General features: G+C 51.5%; 12 protein-coding genes across 12 annotated transcripts; 5 read left to right on the forward strand and 7 right to left on the reverse strand.

Moving 5' to 3' along the window:
- Positions 1–351: 351 nt before the first annotated feature.
- On the reverse strand, positions 352–4,061 carry ubaA (E1 ubiquitin-activating protein ubaA; the record flags this gene model as incomplete). The annotated part of the gene is made up of 5 exons (XM_025626514.1): positions 3,699–4,061; positions 3,536–3,624; positions 3,383–3,468; positions 547–3,331; positions 352–490 (listed from the first exon to the last, which is right to left on the reverse strand). Exons 1-5 carry the CDS (start codon positions 3,702–3,704, stop codon positions 352–354), a joined length of 3,105 nt encoding a protein of 1,034 aa, XP_025483492.1. The 5' UTR covers positions 3,705–4,061.
- Positions 4,062–4,230: 169 nt separating this feature from the next.
- BO87DRAFT_350546 (putative gamma-tubulin complex component GCP4) lies at positions 4,231–7,168 on the forward strand. The gene is made up of 2 exons (XM_025621082.1): positions 4,231–4,562; positions 4,623–7,168. Exon 2 carries the CDS (start codon positions 4,638–4,640, stop codon positions 7,029–7,031), a length of 2,394 nt encoding a protein of 797 aa, XP_025483493.1. The 5' UTR covers positions 4,231–4,562; positions 4,623–4,637; the 3' UTR covers positions 7,032–7,168.
- A 2,178-nt stretch (positions 7,169–9,346) lies between these two features.
- Positions 9,347–10,632, forward strand: BO87DRAFT_161256 (putative short chain dehydrogenase/oxidoreductase). Its single transcript, XM_025618246.1, has 2 exons — positions 9,347–9,795; positions 9,868–10,632. The coding sequence occupies exons 1-2, from the start codon at positions 9,513–9,515 to the stop codon at positions 10,545–10,547; spliced, it is 963 nt and encodes a 320-aa protein (XP_025483494.1). The 5' UTR covers positions 9,347–9,512; the 3' UTR covers positions 10,548–10,632.
- A 302-nt stretch (positions 10,633–10,934) lies between these two features.
- Positions 10,935–13,204, reverse strand: BO87DRAFT_403697 (putative MFS transporter; the record flags this gene model as incomplete). Its single annotated transcript, XM_025625798.1, has 5 exons — positions 12,717–13,204; positions 11,968–12,638; positions 11,837–11,904; positions 11,213–11,774; positions 10,935–11,033 (listed from the first exon to the last, which is right to left on the reverse strand). Exons 1-5 carry the CDS (start codon positions 13,075–13,077, stop codon positions 10,935–10,937), a joined length of 1,761 nt encoding a protein of 586 aa, XP_025483495.1. The 5' UTR covers positions 13,078–13,204.
- A 179-nt stretch (positions 13,205–13,383) lies between these two features.
- BO87DRAFT_412705 (uncharacterized protein) lies at positions 13,384–14,639 on the reverse strand. Its single transcript, XM_025626515.1, has 3 exons — positions 14,627–14,639; positions 14,146–14,552; positions 13,384–14,075 (listed from the first exon to the last, which is right to left on the reverse strand). The coding sequence occupies exons 2-3, from the start codon at positions 14,525–14,527 to the stop codon at positions 13,564–13,566; spliced, it is 894 nt and encodes a 297-aa protein (XP_025483496.1). The 5' UTR covers positions 14,528–14,552; positions 14,627–14,639; the 3' UTR covers positions 13,384–13,563.
- Positions 14,640–15,109: 470 nt separating this feature from the next.
- BO87DRAFT_422057 (GILT family protein) lies at positions 15,110–16,146 on the reverse strand (the record flags this gene model as incomplete). Its single annotated transcript, XM_025627094.1, has 2 exons — positions 15,110–15,632; positions 15,695–16,146. The coding sequence occupies 2 exons, from the start codon at positions 16,144–16,146 to the stop codon at positions 15,110–15,112; spliced, it is 975 nt and encodes a 324-aa protein (XP_025483497.1).
- Positions 16,147–19,237: 3,091 nt separating this feature from the next.
- On the reverse strand, positions 19,238–19,663 carry BO87DRAFT_161395 (uncharacterized protein). The gene has a single exon (XM_025618249.1). The coding sequence runs from the start codon at positions 19,623–19,625 to the stop codon at positions 19,329–19,331; it is 297 nt and encodes a 98-aa protein (XP_025483498.1). The 5' UTR covers positions 19,626–19,663; the 3' UTR covers positions 19,238–19,328.
- A 245-nt stretch (positions 19,664–19,908) lies between these two features.
- Positions 19,909–22,128, forward strand: BO87DRAFT_161374 (hexokinase family protein). The gene is made up of 2 exons (XM_025618248.1): positions 19,909–20,701; positions 20,763–22,128. The coding sequence occupies exons 1-2, from the start codon at positions 20,070–20,072 to the stop codon at positions 22,003–22,005; spliced, it is 1,875 nt and encodes a 624-aa protein (XP_025483499.1). The 5' UTR covers positions 19,909–20,069; the 3' UTR covers positions 22,006–22,128.
- Positions 22,072–22,984, reverse strand: BO87DRAFT_372979 (uncharacterized protein). Its single transcript, XM_025622422.1, has 2 exons — positions 22,846–22,984; positions 22,072–22,782 (listed from the first exon to the last, which is right to left on the reverse strand). The coding sequence occupies exons 1-2, from the start codon at positions 22,961–22,963 to the stop codon at positions 22,556–22,558; spliced, it is 345 nt and encodes a 114-aa protein (XP_025483500.1). The 5' UTR covers positions 22,964–22,984; the 3' UTR covers positions 22,072–22,555.
- Positions 22,985–23,142: 158 nt separating this feature from the next.
- BO87DRAFT_372980 (transcription initiation factor IIA subunit gamma) lies at positions 23,143–23,914 on the forward strand. Its single transcript, XM_025622423.1, has 3 exons — positions 23,143–23,204; positions 23,261–23,408; positions 23,498–23,914. The coding sequence occupies exons 1-3, from the start codon at positions 23,164–23,166 to the stop codon at positions 23,642–23,644; spliced, it is 336 nt and encodes a 111-aa protein (XP_025483501.1). The 5' UTR covers positions 23,143–23,163; the 3' UTR covers positions 23,645–23,914.
- A 301-nt stretch (positions 23,915–24,215) lies between these two features.
- On the forward strand, positions 24,216–25,803 carry BO87DRAFT_161428 (uncharacterized protein). The gene is made up of 3 exons (XM_025618250.1): positions 24,216–24,528; positions 24,599–24,644; positions 24,706–25,803. The coding sequence occupies exons 1-3, from the start codon at positions 24,312–24,314 to the stop codon at positions 25,619–25,621; spliced, it is 1,179 nt and encodes a 392-aa protein (XP_025483502.1). The 5' UTR covers positions 24,216–24,311; the 3' UTR covers positions 25,622–25,803.
- On the reverse strand, positions 25,766–26,177 carry BO87DRAFT_422062 (uncharacterized protein; the record flags this gene model as incomplete). The annotated part of the gene is made up of 3 exons (XM_025627095.1): positions 25,766–25,931; positions 25,983–26,038; positions 26,100–26,177. 3 exons carry the CDS (start codon positions 26,175–26,177, stop codon positions 25,766–25,768), a joined length of 300 nt encoding a protein of 99 aa, XP_025483503.1.
- Positions 26,178–26,612: the final 435 nt, after the last annotated feature.

Here is a 26,612-nt window from a genome sequence, read left to right on the forward strand (position 1 = left end):
TAAATTAAAGGCTTTATTTTGAAGATATCAAGCCGTTCAGGCAGAGGGGTGGGCCACCTAACCGTAGTGGGCCACCTAACCGTGGATTACGTTAACGGGAAGTTGAGCCTCCCGCTGACAAACAGTAATTAATTAATCAGTCCCTCATCCTTCGCGGAATCACTAACTAGTTAGCTTATTGCTACTTAGTCAAGATTATTCTCGAAAAACCCGGAACATAGACAGTAGTATATTCCTAGAAGAATTTAATTGAAAAGATAAAAACTACTTATACTGAGGCGTCTAGTGCGTTAACGGACATATCCAGAGAGGTCACGGGCCCTTTTTCTGCTCTCGTGCCGGTCACCCCCTCTACTTTCTCAGCTTCACCATCACATACGGAATCTCAACATCCTCCTCCGTCTGATCCTCCGCAGTCACCTCGAAGATGACGTTCTTCTGGTGCTCCGGAACCGGCTTCTTGCTGATGTGCTCCACCAACTTGCTCATCCTGTATCATAAGCGATTAGTACTGTAATACTCTCTGTGGTTACCGGGGGTACATACTTCATAGGAAGACGGTCCTTAACCTTAGACGGCCCATAGAAGCTGGCGTACAGGAGACTAACGCCAGAGCTAACCATGCTGATCTCCAATCCCATGTCGGAGAAGTGCTTGAGGAAGTCCTGGAGAGGAATATCATCCACCTCAAAGCGATCCCAGATCTGGTCGATTGTAACCTCGCCCTCCTTACCCATGTACTTGCCCTTGGGACTGGCAATAGGCTCACTGAAGCCCAGGAATGGAAGCGCAAGGTTCACGAATCCGTTCTTGTACTGCTCAATGTCGTCCTTGCCGTCAATGATCTTGAACAGCTCCAACGCGACCAAACCAGTCACCAACGCCGTCGTAGTAGCAATGGCAGGAATGATCTTGCCAGCAATGAACTTGGTCTTGTGGCGGTCAGCCTGGGGAATATCGTAGTTGTCGGCACGCAGGTTGCTGGCAGCGGTGATGAAGTCGATGTGGTGGTTCGTGTCGTCATCCTTCTCAAATTCAACAGGGCTCAAGCGGAAGCCAGCCAGGTCCTTGGGGGATGGAAGAGAGTCCACGAGGCGCTGGATTTCCTGACCGTCGTCAAAGGACGAGCCAGTGGCCTGAGCGTCCGGGTCAGGATCGTTCTCATTCGCTTGAATCTTGACGCCGGACTTGGGGGTGAACTCGGGAACGATCATGTTGTCAACGACCTTCCTGTAGTAGGCCTTGTCGGCGCCAGGGTTCTTGATGCCGTAGTTGAAAGCGTGGAGGTTGGCACCAGCAACGATGAAAGAAAGATGAGTGGGGTTTGCGCTGTCAAACTTCAACGGAGTAGGCGCACGCTTAGGTCCAGACCAGAAAAGCTGCCCAGAGGATGTCTTGGAGTCGCGCGGGAAGTTGTAAAGAAGCTGCTGGATAGCGTTGTTGTACTGCGCCTCGAATTGGTTACGGGCCCAAACGATACAGTCATCGAAGGTCAAGGGCTTGTCGGTGACCAGGAAGTCACGCAGGTGCTCCAGCGTCTGCTTCTCGTTACCGGCCTGCTTGAGTGTCTGCTGGATATAGTTTGGCTGGGACAGATACATGTTGACAGCCTCGGGAGGGCCGACAAAGTATGTCTGGAAGAGGTCCCGGGCCCAAGCAATAGTATGCTCGATCCGGTTGGGGAAACTCTTCAGAGTGCACATAGGGAAGGTCTTCTCCGGCGGGTCTTGGGAGCTAGAGTAGGACTCAGTGATGCGAGGCAGGACAACCTGAGTGTTGCCCTTTGTACCGAGAGTTCCACTCTCCAAGAGGGGCTTCCTGAAGAAGACGCAACGACGGTCGACGTAGGTTCTTGCATCCACGTTGTCAAGGGCATTCGTAACGCCGTCCAAGCCTTCCCAGAACTCCTCGTTGAAGATGTGCTCAGTGTCGGGTCCGACACGGTCCCGGAGCGTGACAATCTTACCATTCAGCTCAGGGTTCATTGCCTGCACAGCAGCGGAAGCGCACTCGCTCTTGAGCTTGCCAACATCCCGGCTACGGAACAAGAATTGTCTGTTCAGGTTACTCTTCTCGATCTGATCCATGTCGGTCACAATGATCTTTCCCTCAGGGCCAGTTCCCAGACCCATCATGGCCCAGTTCTTCAGCGTCTCACACCCGATGGCACCTGCTCCCACAAGGAATTGCTTCACGTTGGCAATCTTGTCCTGGAACTCCTTGCCGAAGACTGCGATTTGACCATCGTAACGGGTGCCGAGGGGCTTACAAGCCTCCTCAGAGCGGGTGATAGAAGTGGGAAGAGACTCCAAGGAGTCAAAGTAAAGCCACTGTTTTACAGGGTTGAACTTCCCGGAGACCGCCTTCAAGACCTCCTGCGCCGCAATGCCTCCGAACAGGGCAGCCAGGGGGTTCAGATCGCCACGGGCTTGGTAGCTCAGCTCCTTGATGAGCTTCTCATCCAGCTCCACCTTCTCTTTGAGGCTTGAAGCCAGTTCATTGGCAATCTTGAACACGTCCTGGGCATCGCTATCATTGTGGGGGCGGGGAAGATCGCCATTGTGGCTCTCTGCAAACTTGTGAAGTGCCTGGACACCAATATGCAATTGCTGTGGCCGGTCAAACTTCGCAAAGTCGGAAATGATGAACTCGGGGTTCTTGATCTGTTCGCTCAGAGGAGCAAAGTCCATGAACTTAGGCATCTTGACTTGAGAGTAGATGCCACCGCTCTGGTATGTTCCCAGATCAGAGACATCACCAATAGAGAAGGTGTAAGGTCCCTTCACAGTAACTTTGCGAGGAGCACAACCGTTGAGACCCTCCATGCCCTTGATTTCGGAGAAAGTCACAAAATCACCGTCCTCCAAGCCGTGACGGGTCTCATCCAGAGCGGAGACCAAGCCATTCTCGTCGATAGCTGCCACAATGCCACTGACGGGCTCCTCACCTGTCGCATCACCGACAGTGAAGTTCTTTCCAAAGTCGTTGAAGAGATAGCCAAAGAGACCGAAGGTATCCGTGATAGTAAGGTAGATGCCGTTCTTGTGGCAGAAGTCGGCAATCGCGAGCTGCTCCTTCAGAGGAGTCAAGGTGAGGACAATGGCCTGGTAACGCTTCAACTGTTCGAGGTTCTCTGCGATATTGCTGCCCTCGTGGACAGTGACGGGAACGTAGGAGTTGAGCTCTGCAACTCTGGGAGCTGTGACCTCGGCACGCGGCTTACCGACGTCTTGGGGCTGGAGGAAGAACTGGGAGGACAGGTCGGAGATGGCGACAGGGGCAGGATCGTACAATGTGAGGGATTTCACACCGGCAAGGGCGATGTTCTTGGCTGGTAGCAATCAATAAGTTGTTCAGATGATACGCAAGATGTTGTACCCACCGATTTCGACACCCAGACCCTTCAATCCGACGACAAGCACGTTTGAAGAGCCCATACGCTTCATAGCTTCATGACCGAGGACATACCTGAACACATCACAACCCATCAGTATCTGTCTCGTAGTGGCAACGGATATGGGGATGGAACACCTACAGTTGCCGGCTGTACAACGACTCATCGATTTCTCCCTGCTTGATCGCCTCCACAGTCTCCTGTGGGTTGTCAACTTGCATCTTGGCGTCCTAAATCTGGTCAGTAACGGAAGATGGACCAAAGAAGTTGTTTTGGCATCACCGGGGTGATGGGGCATACATACAGTCATGATCTTCTTCTCCGGCGGAGCTTTGTTGTCGGCAGACGCTCTTCGCTTTCCCAGCTTCGCAGCGTCGCGAACGGGAATTTCGGTGGGAATTGTGAAAACTTGAGATGAAAGTCTTGCCGCTGGGAGCAAGACTTTCAGGCAGTATACTCCTGATGTAGAGAGTCAGGTAGGAGGGGTAGGAGCGGTGAGGTACGCGGAAGCGGGCAAGGCGAGATGAGACGAAAGCGATAGCAAAGTACAGACGGACAATATACTCTAGAGCAAGAGCAAGACTTTTAGAAGCAGAATGAAAGAAAAGGCGCAGGTATCGCAGTATATAATATAGACAAGGGTGAGGAGAGGCGGGGAAGAAGGAAGAAAGATGGATCACTAATGCAGCGAGCTCTCTCAGCGGCGACGTAAGAGAGAGGGACAAGCTGTCGGCGGCTGACTCAGCGGATTTACCGCCACTCATTGGCTGGAGCCCCGCGGACACGCCCAGCAGCGAGTCGGCAACTCCCATTCAGTCAGTGACAATGAGCTCCAAAGCAGCTGAAGCGGCGGTGATGAGGCATCTTCGGCGGAGGCGCTCGGATCCATATGATTATCGGTCCCGGATAAAGCCTGGCCTCAATCCTGTCCAACATTGATGTCTGACAGTCAACGAGACTCAATCCTCAGCCATCTTTTCTACGCCGCACCTCTTTCGCGACGCGCCGCGGCTTTACTGCGTCGAACAACGCGGTGACCCGTGCCTTATTTCCAAGAGAGGCTTATTGTAGGGTAACTTCTTCACATGTGTCGATACGAACTTCTTGGATGTGGACTTCTATACTGGCAGCGTCATAAATCCAGAAAAGATAAGGATCATTCCTTAAGGTTCGTTCTTTACTCTGGTGCTTCTGGGCCTGTCTAGATATCTGACTTTATCGTCTCCAGAGAAATCCGCGCACAATGCTCCACGAGATCCTCCTCTCCCTCTCGGGTCAACCATCACCTCTTTTCAATCCAGAGACTGAAGGAAGTGCTATCTCTGAAGATGCCTTTCCCTTGGTTTCCCCTCCGGAGAAAGCCCTCCTCGCCTCTCTTGCCCGTCTGAGCCGTCTCCATACCGAACTACGAACACATACCGCCTCAATCTCCTCCTCCCACCCTTCTGTTATTTGTCGCGCAGTCTCGACGGCCATAAGTTCACGTCATCTGGGCGAATTCCAAAGGAAAATCTTAGAAGTGGAGAAATCGATTCTGGTAGAGGATAGTGGTTATGTAGGCGGTTACGGAATCGTGCCATTGTCGACGATTGTTAGCGAATTTTCTCCATGGACGCGACGATTGGAATGGCTGTGGGAGACGGTTAGGTTGATATGGCCCATAGACTCCCGGAATATAGACCAGCTTTGCACTGGCGTGGCTCTGATCGACCACCTTCGGGCGGAAACGCGAACAGGGTACGTTGACCTGAAAGACATGGCCTTGCATTTGGTTGGTATCGCAGAGACTGCTTGGATGAGGCAGTTGTCCCCCTGGTTGCTGTACGGAAATCTCCCCATTCTCGGCGGATCCGACTTCTTCATACAACGCGATAATGCAAGCTATGATCAACCGCCCGCTGCCACGCAATTCGTCGTGCATCCAGAGCTCCTGCCCCAGTTTGTAACAGCTCATACAGCCTCATCCATCTTGTTCATCGGCAAAACGTTGAATCTCATTAGAGCAAAGCGCAATGCACCTGCTGCGAACCTCTCTGCGGGCTTATCGACTACTTCCGTCACACTACACACGGAACATATAGAACAGCTTGCTGCATTGAAATCACCTATATCAGCGTCGAGACTGTCGAGTGCCGTGAATGCCATCCGGTTCTCTCTGTCCCAAAGCACGCTCTCCAAAATTTTCCCACTACCCAAGATTCTCGAAGTCCTCTCAGTTCTCCACGATTTTCTATTACTCCGGCGGGGCGAATTTGCAACGGCTTTGGTATCTCATGCGGATACACGCATTCAAGAGAGGTATCGGAAACACGGGCATTCAGCCTCTAGACATAACCCATCAGAAGATCTTAGGGGGCTTTCTATTAAGGAAGGAGATGTAGTGACTGCTCTGTCACAGACGCTCTCAGAGCTCTACTCGCTGCAAACCGAAGAAGATCCCGCAGACGATGAGCTTGATCTTGCAAAAGAGCTGCTTCGGCTGTCGATCAAACAGGATGTTGACAATATCCCAGCACTGTCTCCCGATCTTGCTGGGTCTGAGATGAATGCTAGAATCTCGGACGTCGCCTTTGACGATCTTCTTTTCCCCACTCCAACATGTCTCTCGGTCCACGTCCGCTCGCCTCTCGATTTGTTTCTGTCCGCCTCTGATATATCAGTCTACTCGAAGATTCACTCTTACATTCTTGGTATCCGACGCGCCCAGATGCATTTGGGCGACTTGTGGAAGCATACCTTCCTTCGAAAGATCCATCCATCCCCGTGGGGTCCACCTCGCAGCAGTACTCCTTACGGCCAGAGTAGACTAAAGCTCGGCAGACAAAGAGACAACATCAGGACTCGGCAGATGAGGCCAGTCTGGGCAACGAGCAGTGCCTCCCTCTTTGTTCTATCAGAACTAGGGAGCTACTTCCAGGGAGAAGTTCTCAATGGCAACTGGCAACACTTTCGAGAATGGATCGAAGGTGGATCCCCAACAACGGGCTCACGACCTGGAACCGCGTCCTCCGCTAATAGTAAGCGCACCGACCATTTTCAGGCCATGAACGACCCGGCCGAATCTGGTTCCGGAATTGATAGTCAGATGGTCCAACGGCATGACCCTGAAACATTGACCGCGGCGCATCGTCGTTATCTCTTTTCTCTTGTTGAATCTCTTTTCCTCACGGACATACCCTTTTCTAAAGCCCTCCGATCCTTACTGACGAGCGTGGAACACTTTATTGCACTAGTAGTTCGATTGGAAAGCATCCAGCGCAACATGGACCTCGAGACCGATGAGGGCGTTGTTGATGCTTTAGTAGACTATGCAGGGGAAGAGAGGGAGATATGGCAATCACTCAGTGTTGCGCGAGCTAGTGTCGAAGCAGGAATTAAGGACGCCGTGGCACGACTGCGAGACATTGATGACAGCCGATCTGGAGAAGGGCGGCAGATGCTTGAATTTGTGAAGGACTCCCGCGAACATGGGTCGCTCCAAGCTAATGGCTCAGCGACCGAGTCTGCTTCCATCCACTACGTGCCTCGGAAAGCAGCTGGTGTTGACCGTCTGCTCATGAAGCTGGACTTTGGCAATGCTAATGGAGGCATGGGACTTGGAGTCACTGCTGCAGGTACTCTCGGTGAAATAGCATAATTAGCAGGCTGATCATTGCTGGCACATTGCATTGAATCGGTCGAGCCGTGGCTGGCTATTGAGCAGCGAAGACAGATATGACTGTCATGTCACGTTATGATTTATGAATAGCATGACTTTACGGTGTAGGAGATTGGCTATGGATAGACTTCTGTCTGTAATGAGTTCTGTTCTAGGCCCATGTGCTCTGCCAGGAGGAACGTGACCTCGGGCGAGATCTGCTTTCCTTTCTCGCCGGTGCGTAAACATATACGTACTTACTTCCACGCGTCTTTTTTCTCCCAAGCAACGACGCCCAATTTCCTGCAGTTATGGTCACCGTCCGAGTGTGGTTGGGCCTGAAGATTTTGTCTAGACTGAAGGGATCTCCAAATGATCAATTAACAATAACCGATCTTGCCGCATTGACAGGATGCTACAATCTACTCCACGGGGCTTCCAATCAATCAATAGACTCGCAGATATGCTTCCGGATGGGCAAACTCTCTGGTCTCATTGAATAGACATAATCAAGCACTAATCCCTGCTGACATGCTAGTTCATGCTTACATGCATAATTAGTATCGAATGGAGATGCCGGAGGTCTGAATTTTGTCCAGGCAGATGGCCAGTTGTGCAGAGATGAAACGAAGGTCACCCATCTAGACGGTCGGTGCAGTCTAGACTGCCTGCAGGATCGCGACAGCTGTTCTCTGCGCACCTTATTTGATAAACAAACGTGAAAAGTCTGACGATGCACATGATCAGTGTTCGGTCCTATCACGGATTACCCAAATAGGAAAGTCACCCTGGCCGGTACGGAAGAGAAGGAATTGTTGTTTTCTTTTCTCTCCTTCGGTCAATGTTGGGATTCTCCCGCCATTCCCCATTCCCCCGACTCCTGGTCTTGGCTCCCACCCCTGTCTTGCAACATACGGCTGCCACTGGACTTCTGTCTCGCAATAAAAGAATGGATCGAATGCTATTTGTGTAAGGGGGCGAAAGGTCAAAAGAAGAAAGGGTTCGAATATGGGGAGGCAGGGCGAGCTTGGCAGATCTGGAGGAATCTGCATCCTGGAATGCTCCGATCGTTGGACAATGATATGCCGTCGGAGTCATCCATGATGGTACCATCCCGGGTTGTCATTATTCGGAAGCTTCGTGCGATAGTGGCAAAAGTACCACCCTTACGCCCTCCCTGGGTCAATTACGGGGGTGCGGAGTATGGCAGTATGGGAGTTCTGGGGGAACAACCGGCAACTCAGAACCGCCAGCAGAGAAAGGGGGGAGACCGGCATAACCTATCGGCGAATTTTGAGGCCACCGACATTTGGGATTATGAATGATGAACCTCTCATGTGCCATACTTGCTTATTCTCAAACCCGCCCAAAGCGTGGGGAAGATCACCGGCGCACTGGGGAGAAAATCTAGAAGGATGAATGACCCCATGAAAATCGGGGCCGACGCAGCAAGGCAGCCCTTCAAGTCCCGGATCCCACCAAAAGTACTGTATTCTTATCTTGCTGCAGGATGGGGTCGCGGATGCCGTGGGGACGGTTCCATGCTGCGAGGGCAGATTAATTACACCACCACTTCGATGCCGAGACCGTTATTGGAGGGTTCCATTCCATGGAAGCCTTCGGAGCTACAAGCCGGGGAGAGCTCTACCCTGCTTTTTGCACGCTACCTCTTGCACCACCATTACCCATCGTTCTCTGATTAGAACGGCTTAGACATCCGAGGATTCATTTTCCGTAAAAACAGTCCTCTGATTCACTGTGGTCAATATAGGGGATTGCCCGTCAGGGTCGCTGATGGAGCTGTTCTGACCGCTGTTGCAGCAGCGTCGGTTCCAATCTGATCCAGCAGCTCGGTCTCCCCGTACACGGATATCCCGTTCTGGTGGGCCATTCCACTTTAATGAATGATTGATCGTCATCCCTCGATCAAATGATCAGGATGACTTGCCGGGTTCAGCAACCAAGCAATGAGAGAAGTCACGATGCCTGCTTCAGACACCACCATTCCCCCCTATTGCTCTGCTATGCGTCCGATGCCTGCCTTTCCGCCCTGCGTTGCCCTGTGGCAAGCTTTCCTGGCCATAGCTTATGCATGGACCAGCCCTGGTACCACGGATGGTCTTGGGCGATGATGTGGTCTGGGTCTTGAAGTCATCGTGAAAGCAGCTCTAGAATCTGACGATGGACCCATCAAGGCAATCACGCGGCCATCATATTTTTCTGATTCCTTCTATTTTCGGATGTCTTGTGCGACAGTTGGAGATATGCGGTTTCGACGGGTCGTTGTCCGTTGGTCTTCTCCAGGTCTATAAACCCCAGGTTCTCCTACCAGGACAATGGAAGTCGACGATATTCTCTATAGCCATCGCGCCCCTGTGGTAGCCACAGACTCTTCACTTTGCGTGCACAGTTGATTTCCATTCCGTTTTCGTCTATATCTTAATCTTTAATTTACTTAATAATCTTGCACGAACTATCGCCATGCGTTCTGTATTATGCCGGTCGCTATCGGCCCTGGCCCCAGCCCGGTCGTGGGCACCATCCGCCATGATTCAGCCTATGTCACAGCGGCTGCACTCCACAGGGTCAGGTTCTCATGGCTCACACCACATCCAAACCCGGATACCGTCGTTAAAAGGCGAGCCCAAGCAGGGCCACCGGTTCCGCGAGTTTGACCTCGACGATCGTGTCTTCGCCATCACTGGTGGTGGACGAGGACTCGGATTGGCGATGGCTGAAGCTTTGATGGAGGCTGGTGCGAAAGGTACGATTCCAAGGATCTACGAAGCCAAATTTATCCCTTGGAGCGACTTCTAACCTAAATCTTCGTATACAGTCTACTGCTTGGATCGACTTGAGTCTCCCCACCCCGACTTCCTCGCCGCTCAAGAGCATGCCGAGAAGAACTATGGTGGCAGCCTGGAGTACCACCGTATCGATGTCCGAGATGAGTCTGAAGTGAACGACCTCTTTGCGGAAATCGCAGGCAAGAACCGGCGACTGGATGGCTTGATTGCCGCCGCAGGGATCAACCACCTGCAGAGCGCTCTGGAACACTCGCAGGTGGCTCTTAACGAAGTCATGCAAATCAACTTTAATGGAGTCTTCAACTCGGCCACTGCTGCTGCGCGGCAGATGTTCAACTACCAACAGAAGGGTTCCATCCTTCTCATTGCCAGCATGAGCGGTCTGATTGCCAACAAGGGAATGACCTCTCCCGTCTACAACGCCTCCAAGGCGGCTGTGATCCAGCTGTCCCGATCCCTCGCTATGGAATGGGGCCGTCACGGTATCCGCGTGAACAGCCTGTGCCCCGGCCATATCATCACCCCAATGGTTGAACAGGTGTTCCAGCAGAACCCTGCATCCCGAGCCGTCTGGGAAGCCGAGAACATGCTCGGACGACTTGCCTACCCGGAGGAATTCCGAGGTGCTGCTCTCTTCGCTCTGAGTGACGCGAGCAGCTTCATGACCGGCAGCACCATGCTCATCGACGGTGGCCACACCGCATGGTAAAATGCAGCTGCCTCGTCAATGATCACGAAGGAAAAAATCTACTACTACCGGAGTTGGCAATAAATAAACAACACGTTGGGAAATGGTATTTAGAGAGGGTCCGTCCGGGGAGGAGTTCTATAAATAGCCTTGTGTGAAGGGATGAGCATTTCAAAAGTCGCCTACTATTATGGATGATTCTTTTTTCTTGGGGAAAGGGGGGACATACCCATGGCTTCTTTTTGATGTATCATACATACGGTTTTCTTATCTTTCTTCATGGCCTCATCACCAGCTTTATTTTTTTTTGTTGCATTCTCTTTTTGGATATGAGGGTTTTAAAGCGCGTCAAATGAACTGGTTTGGTTAATGGGATGATTTGATAGCTGTTTGGCTTGAATGATTCTTTTACTTTGCTTGAATGGATACGATAGGCTTTAGCCTCTGAAAGGAAGAAACCATTGATGTATCAATTATTCCCTCATGGTCTGAGTATGACTCTCGTATCTATCTAAACATAAGATTTCCACACATTGTCCACTACTCAACCTACGACTAACATCCTTTTTCTATAAAAGCTACCCAATTTCAGCAATCTACAAAATATACGTAAACTTCTCCCCCCTCCCACCATCACCACCACCACCACCACCACCTTGACCACCCCCAAACCCCCCCATAAGCACCTCCCTCTCCTCCAACTCAATCCCCTCCCCATCATTCCCATCCGCACCCCTATCCCCCTTTTCCCCCCTCATCTCCCTCCCCAAAAGCACCCTCAACACGCCCGCCAAAACCGCCACACCCACCATACACCCCGCGCAGACCGCCATGCCAGCCACATACCACGGGCCCTGACTCTCTGGATACAGCCTCGTGCCCAACAGTGGCCCACACTGCCCAATAACATTCAGCAGGGCGACGCTCGCCCCCTTCCCCTCGTTCGCGGGCCGGTTATCCATAGTCCAGGTGATGATGAGCGTGATTGCGGAGAAGAACCCCGATGTGGCGGGGTAGACGGCCAGATAGCGGATGGCGACGTGGATGGCGGGTGGGAGGTGCGAGTGGAAGTGTCCCGCTAGGGCGATGGCCAGGTAGGCCGTTGCGGAGAGCAGCGCGTGGAAGATTAGGTATGGGCTGCGCGTGCGGGTGCGGTCCGAGAGGTGGGATGTTAGGAGGACGGTTAGGAAGGAGAGGAGGTAGGGTGGGGCGGAGAGGGCTTGGGATGTTAGGGGGGTGTAGCCCATGCTGTGGGGTTTGCTTCGTTAGTTTGGGGTTGGGTTGGTGGAGGGCGAAGGGGGAGGGTTTACTCTTGTATGATGGTGGGGAGGAAGACGGGCATGGAGCTGAAGGCGACGTTGCAGGCGAAGAACATGAACTGTGATGATTGTGAGTGGATGGTGGACGGTAGAGATGGTGGTAATCTGGGGAGGGATCTCACGGCTGTGATATAGGATTTGGGATCGGTAAGTGTCTTCTTGACTTCTTTCCAGTTGAAGGATTTGCGCTGCGGCGATTGCTGCTGGTGTGGTTTGTGGTTGGGTTTGAGCTCGTCCATGCGCAGCTGCGCGATGGCGCGCTGTCGGGGGTTCAGGAATGAGGCGCTGCCTGGTGTATCGGGGATGAGCATCCAGGCGAAGACAGCGACGACGATGCTGGGGAACCCTTCGACTAGGAAGAGGGTGCGCCAGGGGGCAATTGGGCCGTTGTCGCTCACGCGGACGATGATCCAGGCGAGGCTGCTGGCGAAGGATGAGGCCAGGGGAGCAGCGGAGATGAAGAGGCCGTTTCGGAAGGCGAGCTCTTCGCGCTTGTAGAAGAGTGAGAGATAGAAGGGTACTCCAGGGCTGAAGGCCGCTTCGGTGATGCCGAGGGCTGCTCGGAGGAAGACGAGAGCTCCGAATGAAGTAGCGAGTGACTGCAGAGATGCGACAAGGCCCCAGCCGCAGACGCAGAGAGCGATGTAGATGTGCGGTGGGACGAGTTTGTACATGAGTGTCATCCATTCGAAGAGAATGTAGGTGATGTAGAAGGCCGTGAGGAGCCATTCATATTGCGATGACGAGAGATGCAGGTCGTCGGCGAGACCGGCGATTTTGGCATTTCCAATGTCTGGCGTATGTTAGCTGATATCATTCTTAAGATGGGTTATATAGAAAGTCTTGGCTGCGCCAAGGACGAACCACGTACTTGAACGATCCAGAAATGAAAGTAGATAAAGAAGAGCTAGAAAAGGGACCAATTTGCGATCGAATTGCTTGATGACTCCATCCTCTTCCTCTTTCGTGTACTTTGGCATGCTGATTCTACTACTCGAAAGGGGTTGTACATCTTCGTAGGAATCATATCCTTCATCGAACCCGTCGTCAGTAAACGACTCCCCATCTGAGCTGAAGGCCGTCTGTACTCTCAGAGACCCGGCTGCTGGACGGTTTGGATTGGGAGAAGCATCATTCTCGGAGCGATCGGAGACAGGCGTATACTGAGGAGTGGACGAAGATCCACTGGAGACGGAGATGGCCTCGGTCGGGCCGGGGCGCAAGGAGGCCATCTTTGGGGGATTGGGGAGGGGTAGGAATGGCTTAGAAACTCATGCCTCCTGAAAGTCTAATGACCCGACCACTACCAAAAATGCCGGTCGGGATTGACGGCTTCGCCCTGAATGCGATGGAATTGTTACTGCTCGGAGGTTTACGTACACGCGTTGGAGCAAGTCAACATCGAGAAAGCAGATCGGAGGCACGTGGTGGCCGCTAAAGCAGCGATTTGCGCCAAGCCTTCATGTCATTTTCTCAACTACAAAGTACTAGCCAGCTACGTAGATAGTTATTTATTAACAGAAACGCTTCCTCCCTCCCGCCTCTCCGTTCTTAACATTCCCCGCTTTGCCACGCTGCAATTCAATTCAAAGCTCCAGCATCCATATTGAAGACAGAAAAACGCCCATCCCAATGCACCGAGGCTAGAACGCTTCAAAACGCCAGTAACTAAACCAACCCTTGCCTATCAAGCAACAGCAGCCTTTTCCAGACTCCCATCACTGCTTGCCAGGACGATAGGAGTCAACCTCGCGGTATCGGTGACGACGTCCCCTTCTTTTCTTGGAAGGATGATTGTGGGTGGAAGTAGTTGCACGAGGCTCGTCGAAGTGACGTCCGCGGCCCGCTAACTGAGCAGCTTTGCCCTTGGCACGTTCAAACGAGTTCTCGATATCAGGAATCATGGGATGGTCCGACATGTCGTTGACTAGCAGAAAGTGAAGCGTATTTTCAGATGTATCGCGGAAGTATTTGGCCAAGCTGATGTCAATATCTTCGGGGTCCTTCTTGCTGTATTCGGCCTTGGCCTTTTCGTACATCTGAATCAGTCGTTCCACTTGTTCGCGGCGACGAACTTCCTCAAGAGTGGGGGGTGGTCTTGGAGGAAGTATGTGCTGCAATCTACGAGAGTGCTCGTTGTCTTGGACGTGAGTCTTGAGCGCTTGCTCGGGAGTCTGGGGTTGCTCCTCTGTAGCTGTAGCCTCGTCGGTGATGCTGGGGGATGCAGTTGCTGCGAAGCCAATGAGGAATTGTCCATGTTTAATTTTAGATGTAAGAAAAAGAAGAAGGGAAGTAGCCACCTCTGGTCACAGTGTCTTGCAGGATGTCATAGTCATGCAAAGCCTGTTTAGCATGGGCAATGGGAGAAAAAGTACAGACCCCAAGATATTCAGCCAGGTAGAGTTCGAGCGCTCCGACGTCTTGGGTATCATGGCCACCATTGGACAGGATCATTAGAGCGTTGTCAAAGACAGTGATCTCTGCGTCTTCAACGTTCCTAGACCGGTGTCTCACGAGCGATGCCTGGCGTTGAATTGCGTCGACGAGAGATCTCATGCTCTCTGGATCCTGAAGGATGGCCTGCAAAACAGCATTGGGCTCAGTGATGCGATCATACTTCCTTACGAGCTCGTCCACTTTGCGCTGGAAGAACTCGGAAGTCTGGACGTCGCGACTGGCCATGGTTGCTGCCTTGGCGAGCTTTTCTATAGGTGAAGGGTCAGATGAAGCTTGGGGATGGAGACTGGAGAAGTTACTTCTCGATGATAGGGGCGCTTACTTATGGAGATGTACACTTGCTGATGAGTTGGTGAACAACTGTACTGGAGAGGTATGAAAGTCAAGGAGAGTAGTGATGAGAGATATCGAACCTGTTCAACAACACATAAATACTAGGCGGTAAATGTTAACAGGTAGTGAATTGCTGTCGGGTCTGCCTTGCAGGGCGCATTTGTGTATGGTTTGCGCGCGCAACTATTGCACAGAGCTGCATGTTCACAGCATGAGTGGGCTCATTGAACAGTGCAAACGGATTAAAATGATCAGAGTGGGATAGACAATATGAAACCGTAAAGAAGAGGAAACCCGAGCATGATAGAAAGCAAACAATGATTATAATTAAGTAGTAGGCATACAAACTGTTCGGCTAAAGACATGTCATAACTGGATATAGCATAGGTTGCCCTCACACATCATTTGCATCACGAAAAAGCTGTCACATCAGTCATAGCACATTATTAGTATCTCACCAAGCACAGCAAAGGCTCAGTTGACCTTGTCCCACAGCTTCTTCACTTCGTCCACGAGCACCGAGACTTTGTTGCCCTCTCCTTCCTGGGCGCAGTCCCTCCAGACTCCACCATCCCGGATACACCAGGTAGACTCGTTCAGTCGGAGCGTACAGCTGGTCCTGACATTGAGCTTCTCACTGTGCAGCGCACTCTTGCGCAACAGAGCAATGCCACTAAGCGGTGTCTGCTCGTCGCTATCATCGTCGTCGCCAAGGTCATCATACTCTCGACTGGCACACTTATTCAGAGCCTCAAAGTCGATACCGTGCTCCAAAGCACATCCCTGAACCAGGTCGCGCTTCGGAATATCGGGATACGAGCTAATAAGGCAGTTGGCAAACCCGAGCGACCGGATGGTTGGAGTACGGGACTCCTTGGAGCACATGGCCCCGGAGTCAGGCGGAAAAGGCAGATTAGCCGCACAGAGGATGAGCATGTCACCGATGCATTCGGTGGGACCGTGCATGCATTGGATCTCCGATGACTTGTTGGATACTCTGGGGCACAGTGTCAGTTTTCCGAGCAGCTGGGAAGGCGAAAGGACAGGAAGTCTACATACGCGGCTATGAAAGACAGCTTAAAGTCAACCTTATCGCTGATCTGCTCCATAGCAGGAAGGACAAGCTGTTGGAGACAGTCCCGAGCGTCGGGGCATTTACTCATGACATGAGCTTCTAGGGGAATTCTGTTACTCGAGGCCAGGCTTCCGTCGAGGGTGGACAGCTCATGCAGTGGGCCACTCATCAACGGAGCTTCCTCCGCGCCCAAGTCCGGGGGAAACGAAGCATCATGGTGTCTTCTCCATCTATGACACGAAAAGAGCTTAAGGCCGGAAATGGAGATGGGGGTCCACGATAAAGCTAGGAAGGCGATGGTGATGAGCCCCAGACATGCGGCCAGCCGAGTAACAACCCGGTCGCGACGGGTGCTGATCGGTCGCGCCACGGACGACTCGGAAAGGTCGACATAGCCGGAACTGTCGGCTTTGGATTGAGTTGGTAGTTTTTCCATGTTGGCTACCACCCGCTACTTAAACGGTAGCAGTAATGGAAGGTTGATGGAGGTTGGTGAAGGGGAGGATGATGATGATGATGATGAAAAAGTAAGACCAGAGGTGAATGTGGGGAGATCGCGATCCGATCCAGCGATACCATTCGGCGGGGGGTTCCGAGAGCAACCCAGCATTTCGCCCTCTCGTTACACTGATGCCCTTCCTCCCCGGTCAAACCCAAACAGCCTTACCAGGTGAAGAGCTTCATCCACAGATGGCGACCATTTGGATGATAGGCTCTAATTGACTCTTTGGAGCATTCTTTCTGAGCTGCCTTATGATGTCTACCGTGGGCCGTACTAACCTCTCCGATCCCTTCCTACATTGGACTGCCGTCGAAGAATCATGCATGGCCTGAGGTTGCATCATTCCGTAGAGTCTAATTAACTACCTTGAAGACTACTCCACTCCTCCCATACTGTACATCTTACTCTAACCTGCTTAGCAGACCAGACGTAGTATCTGCGAAAGCGAGCCTGTCCAACTGTGGACCATGCTACCCCGGCATTGCACTATCACTACGGAGTAGTTTGGCCTCTATCCCAGCCTTCAATGTTTCAAGGCCAATTAGATCAAGGGGGGCAGACTGTATGATATGGATTGTGTACGAATCATGCTTGCTGTCACTGTTAAGATGCAAGCATCAATGCTTGGCATCAGCTAGCTTGGTGACTAGGGTGTACTTACTCCAGTCACGGCCTTGCATGGTATTCTTGCAGCGTCGGCGAACGTTTGCTTGACGGATACCGGTCTGCTCGCGAAGGTTAGTCGCATTGTGATGGCAAGCATCGGGCAGTACATCCAAGAGCGCATGATACCTGCAACCCTCCAAGCGCTACCGAAAGGTCTATCACATGGCGTGATTGTTCGCTAGTCACAGACTAATAATGTTGGATAGATTGCAGATAGGGTCATAGAATAACCGGTGAACGGCAACTTTGGGCCTATCATCAGCGCTTGTGCAGGCCTCATGCCAGCTAATATGCAAATTGTTGGTACTCGGAAGACTCCACTTGACTAGTACTCACGCACAACGGAGTAGGCACCAAAAAGAGCTTGATATGAATGTAGTCTTGACGATCACAATGCCAGAATCGTTCCGAAGGTGAGGCACAGAGTGTTTCCCTGCCTACCGTTGTGAAGAACAGTTGTAAAGCGGCGCTGGGGGTTCCAGGGAGTGACCTCCAATGCCTGTTTCTGCTGTTGCAGGGTCCGCCGGTCCCTAGACTACCCCTATCACGCAGATCCCAGGGACGTCTGCCTGCTGGATATCTCGGGAGCTCCGCACTCCGCAGGCTAATTTTCCCTGCTCCGCCGTCACTCAACGGCTCTCCGACCTCGGAGTCTAGTGTCTGACATCGACACTGGACGGTTACAGTGATGATGAATCCAGACACCGTCTGCGAAGGTCCTACCCCTAATAAGCCAGATAATCGTGCTTACGGTCGTATGTTTACTACACGATGCTAGCGAGAGCTTTTTCCACAAAGAGCTGGACAGCCAGTAATCGGTACCACACCATCTCAGGGTCCACAACGATCTCACTATCGCCATGGAAATTTGGAGCATGATTTCCATAAACGTCTTGATGGTGAATCTGGACCTTGTACGCCGTGAATCGACGAGCTTATTGTTACTTGACAATCCAGGGTCAGTTGATGAAGGTGTGGCTGGAATACGGGGGCCTGATGCCACTTAGCTTTCCCAAATAACGGTTGAGCCGGAGAGGCAGAACGGGACTTCGTGTGCCAAATACCACCGCGTCCAGGCAAGAGAAGAGGCCGAAGCACCGTTCTCTCTTACGCTTCTTTATCCACCTACACGGTATCAGCAACAAATGGGAGAGGTGGAAGACAACGCCCTGAGTAGACTAAGGTGGGAGAGCCACCGGGTTCTGACTCGACGGGCATTGATGTTCAAGTCTGTGCATCACAGATGGAGGTATCGCCCCACTTTCCCACCACATGGTTTGTTTGGCTCCAGGTTTCGTTTATTTTTGCAATTAATTTCTTAGCTTTTGGCTCTCCATGTCTTTCCCAGTTATTTGTGTAATAGACAGGCGCGTTTGTCGCTCGTGAAAAACACCGAGAGATTTCGAAGTTGTCCAGAAAGTCCCTACTATACCCATCGATGAGGACTTGTCCGAATAGAAAATGGATGATTACTAGAGATAGAAATGGTCAGTAGTAGCCAGAGCGGAGTAGTAGAGGGGAGAAAAGTAGTAAGCGGAAGGAATGGAACGAGAGGGAGATAATTCCCTGAATGGAATAGAATAGATAATTGAGATGGGAAAACAGCACCATTGTTTTCATAGTTGGACTTGCACTAAAGTAGCGGCGTCTCCGATAAGGAAGCAAGCAAGAGAGAAGAAGAGGAGAAGGTGACGTTGGTTAATCAATTGGGGGGAAAGAGGAAGAAGGAAACGGCGCTGCCCCGGAGGGGAAATAACCACGACGAAGGGGAAAAAAAAAAAAATAGAAAAAAAGCACGAGTAAACAAGCAGGAGAATCCCATCATCATCAATCAATGGGAGACCAGGAATGGGCAATTGAATCTCTGGGTCTACCTTGAGGGACCCGGACTGGGGCCCCGATCGAGCCAACGGACGAATCCATGGTAGTCGACTGACCGGCCAGCGTCACATCGTCTGGTTGTCGATGGTCGCATTGGCTCCATCCCAGCGGCTCTGGAGATTTTGCCTTTGTAACTTAGTAGTAACTTAGCAGTAACTAGTCTTCGCCCTTTTCTTTCTTTCCCCCCAATTACGACCTCTCCAAAATACACCTCTTCGCTACTTTTCCCTCTCCCTCTCGCTTCTCCCTCTCTCTCTCTCTCTCTTACTCCTCCTCTCCCCTCATCGCTTTCTCTCTCCCGTGTGTGGAGACCCGGCAATGCTTTCCTCTTATCCACCTGCTGGCCCAGTTGTTACTTTTTGTCGTAATGATCATAATACTTAATTGATGGGTTCCGCCATTCTTCCGTCGATCCCCGTTTCTTTCATCCTTAAACGAGCATACCTCCCAAGAATTTTTGATTGATCGATATTTTACAAAAAATATATATATATTGATTGATTTTGGTTGATTTAATCAACTACTTTTTATTTTTAATTATCAACACCGACCCTCGGCTCAGCCTTATTCTAACTTCGGGGCTTAGAACGAGCATAACTGCGGGATCTCCACCAGCGCAACTCTTCTTGGTTGTATGTCATTGTCCGTGTCATTGTTACTTTTGCGCTCCCACCCCCTCCCCTCTTCCCTCCCCTTCCGAGTGAATACATCGTCCCCCTGCTCTTACAGTGCATTGCCCAATGTCTCCCTGCATTAGGATCGTCACCGTTGTACCATCCTTTGCATTTCTGTGACTCCATGATCCTATTTGCCAGACACGCGTCACTGCACTCGACAATGTTGAGACCTGACCATCCGTTGTTCATCAGTGTATGTAACCTTGAGACTGACCATCGCACTCGTCACTGTATAGATTTGCCTGCAAGATAACACTTCCCCCTCCCTCGTTCCCTCCCCTGAACAACTCACCGCTCCTGCTCTGGCCATTACGGAAGTGAATCGTCATTAAGCGCACCCTCCCCCAATTCAAAATCACTTCCTGGCTATCCTTTTAACATCGTGGGATACTCGGTTCGCATGCACCTTATCATCGTCCCAAGGCTGGATCCTCATTCTTGATCTCCCCCACATCCCGTCCTACCTTCGCTTCAAAACATTCCGCAGGGGCGAGTAGATAAAAGCCAATCCTTGGGCACTTCCTTCCGCCGACTTACCGCTCCGTTGTACAAAAATACCTCTGTTTGCTGGCTGCAAGTCACACGGACCGACTGCTTGCCTATCTCGCCGCCTGGCTTAGCCTCTTCCACATCATGGCCCCAATCAATTCGATAGATCTGCGTACAAGCAGGGATGATGAGCACGAACATCTACATGAAGAGCCGGTGGAGGATGAAGAAGAGGACGCCGCTGACTTGGACCCCTCTCAAAAAGAGTACCTGGAGCGCCAGCGCGTGCTTGACGAATACTTGTCTCCCATAGCTTTGGATGAAGCGGTTTTGTATAAACTTGCGCGCCGGTTTTCCACCGTATACCGGGATTTGGCCCTTCATTCGAAGGAGCAGTTCTTACCGACACCGGTGACTAGGTTACCTTCTGGCCTGGAGACAGGCCGATACCTGGCCATTGATGTGGGTGGGACCAATCTGCGGGTTGCTTTCATCGAACTACTGGGGGAGGCTACAGAGTCAGACACACGTTCCACAGACGCGTCGGAAAGATCGCGCGACACCATTCGTAGGGCGCAGAGACAGCGTGTCAGGCGGACTCTTGAGAGGGCATGGCCTATACAAGAACACCTAAAGATGGACAAGGCAGAGGATCTGTTTTCTTGGATCGGAGATTGCATTGCGGAAGTGGTGGCGGAAAGCTTGACTTCTGAATCCATAAAAGGCCATGTTCCAGAGGAATTGGAGATGGGAATTACCTTTAGTTTCCCGATAATGTGAGTGTCCCTTTCTCCGCTGCGATGCTACAAGGTGTGGCTTGCATCTGACCAACTACAGGCAAGAATCCCTTACGGAGGCTACTCTGATGCCAATGGGCAAAGGATTCGCCATCACGTCAGACCTTGACTTGCGCAAGATCCTCCTGAGTGGGTATGAGAAACATACAAGGCGCCTAGATAATGAGGCGGAGCCTTCAAGCAAACGTCGGAAGCTCTTTGAACTCCCAAAACTCAAGATAGCAGCTATCACGAACGATACAGTTGCCACACTTGCTTCCCTTGCTTATGCCGTCAAATCCCTGCCCAATAGTCGAGTAGCTATGGGCATCATTGTGGGTACCGGCTGCAATGCCACAATTCCCATGAATTTGAATATGCTCCATGAGTCCAAGGCGAAGCATGTGAAATCAAAGGACCCGCGGGCGGAGGAGACGGTCGTGAACACCGAATGGACGATCGCGGGTGCCGACCCGCCATTGAAGGAACTCAACATCATAACAAAATGGGATGTGGAACTCGATCGGGCGTGCGCGCGACCCGGATTCCAGCCTTTTGAATACTTGACGGGTGGTCGGTATATTGGAGAGCTCATCCGGCTTATCCTATATGATTATCTTACCAATGTTAGTGGGCTGTCTAAGAAAGTATTGCCCGCGACCCTCATCCAGGAGTATGCCCTGACGACAACTTACGTCTCGGATAATGTTGCCCGTGCTCGGTCGGACCAGGAGCTTGCCGATGAACTTTCACGCTCCATGCCTCCGCCGGAGAATAGCGAGTGGCATTGGGATGCTGTGTCGGCAAACGTATTTCGCAAGATCGCCAGGACGGTTCAGAGACGATCCGCCGGGTTGATAGCCGCAGCGGTTGTGGGTTTGCTTGCTTGTGCGCAGGAGATTGAGCTGAAAGTGGACAGCCACGAAGGTTCGCCGCAGAATGCCAATGTCTCTTTGCCTGAGTACAATGGCACTCCGGATCTGGCCGCCGTAAATACTAGTCTTTCCCCATCATCCTTGGTCCCGGAGGGAGCAAGTCCGAGAGATGGTAGGGTTGTTCCTGTCCTATCTCCCACTCCCACTCCCGCGGACTGGCAGTCAGGCCCTGAAGAGCTGGTCGTGGCGTACACTGGAGGCATCATCCAGCATTACCCCAATTTCAAGGAGACATGCCAACAATATATTGACAGGCTTATCATGAGGACCGGCCCGCAGAAGAGCGGTAAGTCGGTCTTCTTGCGGGAAGCCTCGGACGGTGGTGTCATTGGTGCTGGTGTCCTTGCAGGAATGGTGGGCAACAGGTGAATATTAGGTAGGGCCCTCATCATAGTACTTTACTGATACCGGAAAATATTGGCGCCTTGATTGCTTGGCGAGCGTTTATTGGAGTCTATGGTTTGTAGTCATGGTATATAGAGCCTACATGCAGGCATGTCCTTTCCAAGCGGATGCTGGCCTGGTCTTGTTTATGCCCCCTTTGGCCATTATCATACATAGGACGCAGCAGAGATTGACAGACTGTTCACGGGTATCCATCCAACCAAACTAGTATGGTTCTTGACGTGGCCTTCCTGTGCACCGTCCAGTGTTCGTATGGGACAACATTCCTGATGGAGCACAGCGCCGTCCATCATTGTCAGGAGATGCCTAGCACAGCTGGGAGGTTTTACAAGTCGCTCAAATCAGAGCCTGCGGCACTTATTCAGCTAAGCTGGCCACCAGTCGCCAATGCCTCGACCTGTACTCGGTCTAACAGCTGTTATGGATAAAGTAGCCATCGTAGGCTTTGTTCGGCTCTGTCGACACACCACGATGACATAATGGGATGCTCCTTGACGTAGCTCACTTCTCCGGCTCAGATATAGCGGAACATGTTGTTTCGTACGCTGCGCTTCATGGCGCTAGGTTTTCCATCTTCATACTCAATTCCCGAAGCACCACCACCGCCAGACATTTGCTCGAGCCGCTCTCGGAGCTCTTGATCCGCCTGAGCAACGCTTTTGGTTTTGTCTTGCTTGAGCTTCGATGCTGATTGGTCATCTGATGCATCATTTGATTGCTTTTGGTGCGACGAATCTTGAGCTATATTTCGATTAGCCTTGAATGGGAACGATATATCCAATTTGACTTCACTATCTTACTGACCTTTTGTTTCTGCGAGTCTGTAAGCGGTCGAAGCTATATACCGTGCTCCGGAAGAAGCGTTCGACAGACGAGCTGTCCGGACAAGCAGTGGAGATGATAAAATTGAAGACAGATTCATTGCATTAACCTCAAAGGTAACCTTTTGACTGAGAATAATGTCGAAAACCTGACACTGCTGGCCCATCCATTGATGTAATGGCTCCTGTCCATCACATGATCTAGATCACGTGCAGATACCCCCCGCGACCAACTGATCGCAATCATCGGCTCCACTTCCACTCTCTTAATCTCCCTTGTCGCCTCACTGCCAACTTCACAATGAGCGCCCAGGCATACTACGAGCTCTATCGCGGGAGCAGGTATGACAGGGTCAGCGACTACATGTCAGGAAGTACTACTAACACCTCTGCAACAGCCTCGGACTCTCCCTGACCGATACCCTCGATGACCTGATCAACGAAGGACGGATCGAGCCTCAGCTCGCCATGAAGATCCTCTCAACTTTCGATCGCGTGATCACAGAAGTGCTGGCGGACAAAGTGCGCGCTCGTCTGACCTTCAAGGTACGCTTACATATGAGGATAAGGAAGGCTGCGTCTGAGGAAGATGAAGGAGGCGAATGAGGCTGACACAGCTCTTCTTACCACCACAGGGACACCTTGATACCTACCGATTCTGCGATGAAGTGTGGACATTCCTGATCAAGGATGTTACGTTTAAGCTGGACAACCAGACTACGGTCTCCGCGGATAAGGTGAAGATTGTGAGCTGCAATAGCAAGAGGCCTGGTGAAGCGTAAGGGTGAAGCATATTCACTTTGCGTCATCGGCTGGTGCTCTCGTTACCTCACTTGTTTACTTCGATCTCTTCTCCTTCTGCCAGTTGTTCTGATAGGCGTTGTTCGTTCACTTTTTCGCTCTTCATGTGGATTACTCTTTCTGCCAGGGCCGTGGCAATCTGCTCGATATGGGGCTTTATCATATTTTCGGCGTTTCGCGTTAGCATACCAGGCTGTATTATGGATTTGCTATGGTGATACTAGAATAGATTGAAATCAGATACCCGCTACACCATATGAGGCAGACAAGTCGTAGGTTATAGACAGTCGTACTGCTTGCAGAGCACACATTGCTAAGATGGCCACAATACAAATCCCACAGAAATAATAGCCTCTTTCCAAAGAGACACCCTTCACACATGTAAAACCAATCATCAACGATTCATTCAAACAGACAAGCATATCAACATCATGAGGCTGACAAGTGGATCTCCACCACCTAAAGTAACTTAGATAACTAATCCGTGCGGAGGCGGGGAGAAGCCGCGTATCAGCGGTCGCAAGACACCACCATCGTCCGTCCAGTGGGGAGTACACATCCTCCCTATTCATTTCCATACATACTTTCCTCACTTAATACTCAACTAATGTTTAATCTCCCATAAACACCATATTAGCCATAGACAAAATGCCTCGCAATCTACCTTGGCTATCCAACGCAGCGACAACAACCATCAAACGAGAACCGAAGACCTCTCCGTCAGATACACCGCGTCGAACCGTGCAGCGCGAGAGCAGAGCCAAGGAGGAAGAAGCAGAAGAAGAAGACAACGATGTGACACCAAAAGCCGAGGCGGCGATGACTCCAGGGTCGAGGATGAAGAAGCGCGATTTCATGCGGTCTTGTATGTACCTTACATCTGACTCTCTTTCTGCAAGTTGAGTATACTGAGGTCCCCTGACACCTTGCTATAGCTCCTACGCCGCCGTCCTCTCCCATCCATCGCTGCCCGTCTGAAGAGTACGTGATCATACCATAGCTATATATTAGGAAAGATCGCAGAGGTTGATAATATGTGAAGATACCTCCGCGAAGGCTTCGACAACGACGACATATACATGATGGTCGAAGACGAATTCTACGCGGTCGCGCAAACCTTCACCCAACACCTACACTACGCAGAATACGTCCGACGGAAGAAAGAAGCCAAGTTGCAGAATGCTACGACCATACAGAATATCGCTCGACCGACCGATGGTGTTACTGCGCAGAGCGAGGAAGCTAAACGCAAAGCTGCGGCGGAGGATTTGTCCGCTCAGCAGAAGGAGGGGCTGCAGAAGATGGTGGAGGGTGGACGACCTGCTGTGGATTCGGAAGAGGAGGAGGATGATGATGATCAGGAGGATGATACTTGGGCGGGTACGTCGCTGCATGATCTGCTGATTAGTCCACGAAAAGCGCGGTCGTTGGTCGGCATGCAGGGTATCAAGTCGACGACGCGGGCGGCTGCTGGACTGGGGGCGTCAGCAGGGAGCAGCGGGGTTACCGATGGGGCGGCAAGGGAGCGACAGGATGCGATGGGGGACGGCGATCAACTGGATGAAACGACGGATGACGACGATCTAGACGCACGGACGAGGACCCTGACGGGGCCGAGTCGTGTACAGCATCAGCATCGTACTACTACGCCTACGCCTATGCCTACTGGTGCTAGCTCGCGAAGCAGCCCGATGAATAATCGGTCTACAGGGGACAGTGGAATCAGAAGAGTGCAGTCTATGAGTGGTAGATACAGTACACCAAGGGCGACCAAATCTAAAAAGAGATTAATATTCGATGATGACTTTGACGGGCTTCCAGAGCCGTCTCGGTCAAGCAATCAGATGCAGGGCCCGATATCATCCCCGTCATTAGGTCGAAGAGCACCAAATCCACGAGGCCGGGATCCAAAGGCAAAGAAATCGCGTCTCAATGAAGTTCCAACATTCTTGTTTTGACGTTGCAGACCTTGAATCACGCGGAGAGGAGAATTTATGATGAGGTTTCCATGCTTGCGTAACGATATAAACTGTCGATGATGTTGATGTTGATGTGATGCTGATATGCAACCGGCATGTGCAGCTGGCATCGATTCGATCGGCTCATTGCTCATCGTGGGCATCAGAAACTGGTCTCGCAACCCGGACGCTCAGCCTCCGGACATGCGTCTTGATCTTGTCTCGTGTCGATAGTTGACGTTCCATGGCGGTGGCCGCCGCTTCCTTCTCCTTCTCTAGGGTGGAACCCCGGCTGTGCAAGGTTGCCGCACTGCAGATGGTTAGATGGGTAGCAGAATGGTCAAGATGTGAGAGTACTGACTCGTCATCTGAGAAGAACGCGGGCAATTCCTCTTTCCGAAAGTCGGTTGGGGGTCCCTAAAGCACACAGCATTAGCATGGGGAGAAACACCACGGGATCATAAGCAGTTGAACTCACAATCTCCAGCACCTTCTGCTGCTTCTCGCGCCGAAAGGGAGACTTGACAAGTCGAGCTATCTGCCGAAAACACTCCATAGTGACTTCAGGTGTTTGTTGTTCTGGTGGTGGTTGTGATGATGATAAAAGCGAGTGTCGTTGGGTGGGAATGAAGGAGAGATCGAGATCGGTCACTATCTACAAGGCAGGGACCGATGCCAATTAAGAAACACAAAAAAGCAAAGATGGTGCTAGTTCAAGCAACAAGCAGATCGATCAACAAAAAGCGAGTGGCTGTCTATCAATCACAATGACGATGACGATGACGATGACGACAATGGCGATGTGACAATATGAAACGAGTGACAAAGAGGTATGTAGGGCTTAGTTTTAAAAACGAGCGGCAACACCGAAACACGAAACACAAGAAGCGAGTGAGCGAGTGAGTGAGCGAGCGTGAGTTCAGTAAGTAACTGAGTGAGTGAGAACCAAAGGAGGGACTAGTCGGCAGCAGAACAAAAAAAGCTCTTAGTT

Source organism: Aspergillus neoniger, assembly GCF_003184625.1.
Source record: "Aspergillus neoniger CBS 115656 unplaced genomic scaffold BO87scaffold_4, whole genome shotgun sequence".
In the NCBI taxonomy this organism is placed as follows: Eukaryota; Fungi; Ascomycota; class Eurotiomycetes; order Eurotiales; family Aspergillaceae; genus Aspergillus; species Aspergillus neoniger.

What these genes read in the sequence shown, in the direction of transcription:
- BO87DRAFT_350546 (XM_025621082.1), top strand. Translation starts at nt 4,638, where the DNA reads ATGCTCCACGAGATCCTCCTCTCCCTCTCGGGTCAACCATCACCTCTT.
- BO87DRAFT_161256 (XM_025618246.1), top strand. Translation starts at nt 9,513, where the DNA reads ATGCGTTCTGTATTATGCCGGTCGCTATCGGCCCTGGCCCCAGCCCGG. An exon ending in GATGGAGGCTGGTGCGAAAG is followed by an intron (nt 9,796 to 9,867) that starts GTACGATTCCAA and finishes CTTCGTATACAG; the next exon opens with TCTACTGCTTGGATCGACTT.
- BO87DRAFT_412705 (XM_025626515.1), bottom strand. Translation starts at nt 14,527, where the DNA reads ATGGCCAGTCGCGACGTCCAGACTTCCGAGTTCTTCCAGCGCAAAGTG. An exon ending in GCAAGACACTGTGACCAGAG is followed by an intron (nt 14,076 to 14,145) that starts GTGGCTACTTCC and finishes TTGGCTTCGCAG; the next exon opens with CAACTGCATCCCCCAGCATC.
- BO87DRAFT_161395 (XM_025618249.1), bottom strand. Translation starts at nt 19,625, where the DNA reads ATGAACAACGGATGGTCAGGTCTCAACATTGTCGAGTGCAGTGACGCG.
- BO87DRAFT_161374 (XM_025618248.1), top strand. Translation starts at nt 20,070, where the DNA reads ATGGCCCCAATCAATTCGATAGATCTGCGTACAAGCAGGGATGATGAG. An exon ending in ACCTTTAGTTTCCCGATAAT is followed by an intron (nt 20,702 to 20,762) that starts GTGAGTGTCCCT and finishes GACCAACTACAG; the next exon opens with GCAAGAATCCCTTACGGAGG.
- BO87DRAFT_372979 (XM_025622422.1), bottom strand. Translation starts at nt 22,963, where the DNA reads ATGAATCTGTCTTCAATTTTATCATCTCCACTGCTTGTCCGGACAGCT. An exon ending in CAGACTCGCAGAAACAAAAG is followed by an intron (nt 22,783 to 22,845) that starts GTCAGTAAGATA and finishes ATCGAAATATAG; the next exon opens with CTCAAGATTCGTCGCACCAA.
- BO87DRAFT_372980 (XM_025622423.1), top strand. Translation starts at nt 23,164, where the DNA reads ATGAGCGCCCAGGCATACTACGAGCTCTATCGCGGGAGCAG. An exon ending in GAGCTCTATCGCGGGAGCAG is followed by an intron (nt 23,205 to 23,260) that starts GTATGACAGGGT and finishes CCTCTGCAACAG; the next exon opens with CCTCGGACTCTCCCTGACCG. An exon ending in GCGCTCGTCTGACCTTCAAG is followed by an intron (nt 23,409 to 23,497) that starts GTACGCTTACAT and finishes TTACCACCACAG; the next exon opens with GGACACCTTGATACCTACCG.
- BO87DRAFT_161428 (XM_025618250.1), top strand. Translation starts at nt 24,312, where the DNA reads ATGCCTCGCAATCTACCTTGGCTATCCAACGCAGCGACAACAACCATC. An exon ending in GCGCGATTTCATGCGGTCTT is followed by an intron (nt 24,529 to 24,598) that starts GTATGTACCTTA and finishes ACCTTGCTATAG; the next exon opens with CTCCTACGCCGCCGTCCTCT. An exon ending in CATCGCTGCCCGTCTGAAGA is followed by an intron (nt 24,645 to 24,705) that starts GTACGTGATCAT and finishes TAATATGTGAAG; the next exon opens with ATACCTCCGCGAAGGCTTCG.